The sequence below is a fragment of the Anarrhichthys ocellatus genome, unplaced genomic scaffold (assembly GCF_004355925.1).
Source record: "Anarrhichthys ocellatus isolate YVR2014 unplaced genomic scaffold, GSC_Weel_1.0 scaffold4530, whole genome shotgun sequence".
NCBI classification, from domain to species: Eukaryota; Metazoa; Chordata; class Actinopteri; order Perciformes; family Anarhichadidae; genus Anarrhichthys; species Anarrhichthys ocellatus.
Window position 1 is genome coordinate 309 of NW_022284504.1, and position 4,020 is coordinate 4,328.

General features: G+C 42.2%; 1 protein-coding gene across 1 annotated transcript; it reads left to right on the top strand.

The window, feature by feature from the left end:
* The first annotated feature begins 1,064 nt into the window (after positions 1–1,064).
* Positions 1,065–3,985, top strand: LOC116379539 (C-factor-like). Its single transcript, XM_031841487.1, has 6 exons — positions 1,065–1,691; positions 2,357–2,411; positions 2,581–2,768; positions 2,856–3,017; positions 3,136–3,246; positions 3,733–3,985. The coding sequence occupies exons 1-6, from the start codon at positions 1,548–1,550 to the stop codon at positions 3,844–3,846; spliced, it is 774 nt and encodes a 257-aa protein (XP_031697347.1). The 5' UTR covers positions 1,065–1,547; the 3' UTR covers positions 3,847–3,985.
* The last annotated feature ends 35 nt before the right edge of the window (positions 3,986–4,020 follow it).

Genomic DNA, 4,020 nt, shown 5'->3' on the forward strand with positions numbered 1-4,020 from the left:
CTGTGTCTCTAGGTAAGAAGAGAGGCCCCAGGCCTGCAGACTCACAAGTGCATCCATGTGCAGTTTAAGTGAATGGGGGCGATATTGTTGATTGTCATCGTCTTCAACCAATCAGATCTTTAGTTTGACATGTTGGGCGTATTCTTTGACATGTCAGAGCCTGCTAGCTGGTCTACAAGTACGTCAGCATTACGAAGCAGCTCTGCAGTGAGGTGCAGCATGTGCTGTGATTGGTCAGTGCAGCACGTGACTATTGTGAAACAAAACTTAAAGTAGCCATCAGAGGCTTTGTCGGAGTATTAAGAGTTCAAATTGATAGATATGGAAGAAATTATGACATTTTTGGCTTTTTGCTTGGTGTAGATTTTTTATTTTTTTACCTAGCTTTGTTTTTTTAACACTCAATGGCTGAAGGAGGAGGAGAAACAGATTTGTGAGTTGGGATTTAACCGTGGGATGAAACTCTTTGTCAACAAAGAAAGGAGGATGGAGTTTGTCTTCAAGTGAACTGCGTTTGTTTTTTTACATCTAATATCTGAATGGCCCTCGAGTGTGTAGCACAATGCGTGTTCCACTGCAGGTCTGCTGGATTGATTTTTCATGCTCTGTTGTCATATGAATATATGTGACTGGTTCTTGTGAGTTTGTTGTTATCATTGTGTTAATTATATTGCTTTGGACTATATGCATTGTCCGTTAATTACGAAGCATACCATCATGAGCAGAGTTATTGTTTAAGCTAGTTTAGCGTAGCCTCCCAGAAGTGCGATGCCTCAGCTGTCTTTTGTTTTGTTTTGTTTCGTTCCGGGTTCAGAGGTCACAAAGCCCGTTGTCTCCTACGTGAGCGCAGTCCACCGAAAACATTATATTTCCCACAATTTAAGCTTCTGCATTTTCCAAATGCACTAGTATTATTCAAACGTATCGTTCGGTTCGTAAGCCTCGTACCGAACGGTTTAATACGAATACGTGTATTGTTACACCAATAGAAACAAATAACTGTAGCTTGTTCTTCATAATGAGATTATTAGGTGGTGTTTCAGCTGCAGGACAGCACTGAAGGCCCAGGTATAAAATGCACGGCCCGCCACTGTACTGTTGGGTAAGTTTGTGTGGACAACATGGAGAGTGTGTCTTTAACTAGAAGTCAGTTCACTGGACCTTTATGTTCGACATCAGTCCTTTGCTCTTTGTGTTGCTTTGCTCTATTCTCTGAGCTTTAAAAAAGCCAACATGAACGACATTCCACTTCATCTTGTATGTTTGAACCTTTGGCACTATTATCACTTGCTTTTTTGTTTAGTTGCCTTTTGTTTGCCTTCTGGGATTATCTTTCTTTGATCTATGGCAAGGCGAGATCCTTTCAGTACGTGAGCTCTACACATGCCTGACTTAGTGAGTGACCTACTTTTTGTGTTGGGGCTGTTGGATAGTATACGCACTCTTTGTGAGCTGAGAATGTAGGTGTGGCCAGGCTAACAACCAAATATTAAACAGAGGCTTTCTGCAAGAGCTGAGACGGAGAATTGCAAACTATTGAAGAGGAAATGGCAGCTCAAGCAGTCAGCGTGCTTATCACAGGAGCCAACAGAGGCCTGGGCCTGGAAATGGTTAAGCAAATGGTTGAGGGCTCCCTTCCAGTGAGAAAGCTGTTCGCCTGCTGCAGGGAACCAGCTGGACCCAGGGCTGAGGTGAGTCTTTACTTCCTCTTTGACTCATTGTGCTCTTCAACAGAACAGAACAATACATCAGAAAAAGGTTTGCAAACCATAATATTGCATGACTTAGAAGAAGCAAGAATCCTGCATAGATGAAAGCGGTGGTGCAAGACGTATTCAGATATTTTGCATAAGTAAAAGAAGCGTGAAAAAATAAAGCAAAACTCCTATTACTATCAAAAATTGCCAAAAGCATTCATGCAAAATTGATTTTTTTCTGAATAGGGAGTGATTCATTAATGTGTGCATGACTTTATTTCTGCAGTTGGTAAAGCTGGTGCTAACTTCAATGACTTTTATACTGTTTGATAGCTCAACCTATTGTAATACATAATTATGTATTAGTTGATTTAGGTTTTGTATTCATTTAAATCTGCAAAGTAACTAGTAGCTGAAGTTAGCAAATAAATGTGGTGGCATATAGAAAAATGGAAATATTCAAGAAAAGTATCTCAGAACAGTACTCGAGTAAATGTATTTCATTATACCTCATGATTATTTGTTTTTATGCTTTTTTCATGCTGAATGACCTATTTTCAAGAAACGAGATTTGAAGTGGTGCTTTTGAGTGATTCTTTGTGAAAAAACTTTTTTTTGCAGATTAAATTGACTAACTTGTCTTCTCTGTATATTTTAAGGCCTTGCAAACACTGGCAAAGAAGCACCCTGACGTCATCGTTGTCGTCCGTCTGGGTACAAGCTCTCTCTTTGTGTTACGTTGTGTTGAACCCTCCGTCCTGCTCCCATGTTGTCCTGGCACGCACTGGCCTCGACTCTATGAATAGCTCACGGCTCTTGATATTTATCTGACTGTCTGCTATTGATCACCTCTGATGCTCCACTTTCCTTCTCTCTCTGTCAGACGCCACTGACCTTTGTAGCATTAAACTGTGTGCGCAGCAGGTGGGCTCTGTGGTTGGGACGGGTGGTCTCAACCTGCTGATTAACAACGCAGGCATACTGGTTAAAGCCACCGTGCAGGAAACCACTACTGAAGACATGCAGAACACCTTCAACACCAATGTCATTGGCCCTATGAACATCATTAAAGTAAGGGAGAGGAAGATCTGACACACAGAACTCTAACACTGTTCAAGTTTCCTCTTGCTGACTGTCTTGCTGGTGGTCATCATTTAGGAGTTCCTGCCTCACCTTCGTGCAGCAGCGAAGGCCAGTAGGATAACAGGGATGTCCAGCAGCAAAGCAGCCGTCGTCAGCATCTCCTCATTTCTGGGTTCATTGGAAGTTGTAAAACAGTCATATGCCCACTTCCGTGCCGTCCCCTACCGCGTCAGCAAAGTGAGTGACAACCTGTTAACACTGTGACCTGCTACTCAATGGCTTCATCTTACATTTAAGTGCAGCTGTTCACCCATCACCTCAATTGCTTCATCCGTCCCCCCTCTTCTCTCCTCAGGCAGGTTTGCATATGCTGACACTGTGTGCTGCAGAGGAGCTAAAGACGGATGAGATCCTGTTTTCTCTGATACACCCTGGCTGGGTGCGCACTGACATGGGTGGAGAGGAGGTGAGTCAGCAGGAAACAATGTCGAGGAAGCTCTGAATGACACTTTACTTTATCAACTGAGAAGCACAACATTAAAATCACACCATATGATTTCACAGGATCAGATTCATAAAACTTATTCATTTTAAAGATTCATCCTACACAGCACAGGCTTGTTTTATTCATGCGTTTCACTTCTTTAAAGTTCATTTTAAGCCTTTAAAGAAATTTGCAACATCTTATGGTCCCTCGAGTGAACCCACGTGATTACAGATATCCTGCATGCTTTCACTTGCCAACATAGTGACATCAAAATAAGATGTGGATCAGATATGAAAGTTTCCCAGCCGGTCAGGAATGAAAATGGCCGACTGAGTATGATTTTTTTTGAACAACAGATTTTAACCACTTATAGGTTGAGTCCATAACTGGTCTGTGAGTAGAATCATTAGATTCTTAACTCAGCTGTGCGAGCCTTCGTGTTAACTGTGTGTTTCCGACCACCAGGGGGAGATCGATGCTCCGGACAGTGTGAAGGGGATGCTCAGTGTGATGGCGTCCCTGACTGAGGAGCAGAACGGAGCCTTCCTGAGCTACCAGGGCAATACCCTCCCCTGGTAGCTTTAAGCAACCACTTCATAAACTGCAGTCAATCACTAACTGAAAATAAAATAAACCAATACTTGTGCTCATTACTTTGCCTACATCGTGCTCATTTTACACATAAGCATGCACTTAGATGAGTTGATACACTCTTTGGTGATTTCTTGAATTTGAAATACACTTTGAGTTTTC

What these genes read in the sequence shown, in the direction of transcription:
- LOC116379539 (XM_031841487.1), top strand. Translation starts at nt 1,548, where the DNA reads ATGGCAGCTCAAGCAGTCAGCGTGCTTATCACAGGAGCCAACAGAGGC. An exon ending in CAGCTGGACCCAGGGCTGAG is followed by an intron (nt 1,692 to 2,356) that starts GTGAGTCTTTAC and finishes GTATATTTTAAG; the next exon opens with GCCTTGCAAACACTGGCAAA. An exon ending in CATCGTTGTCGTCCGTCTGG is followed by an intron (nt 2,412 to 2,580) that starts GTACAAGCTCTC and finishes TCTCTCTGTCAG; the next exon opens with ACGCCACTGACCTTTGTAGC.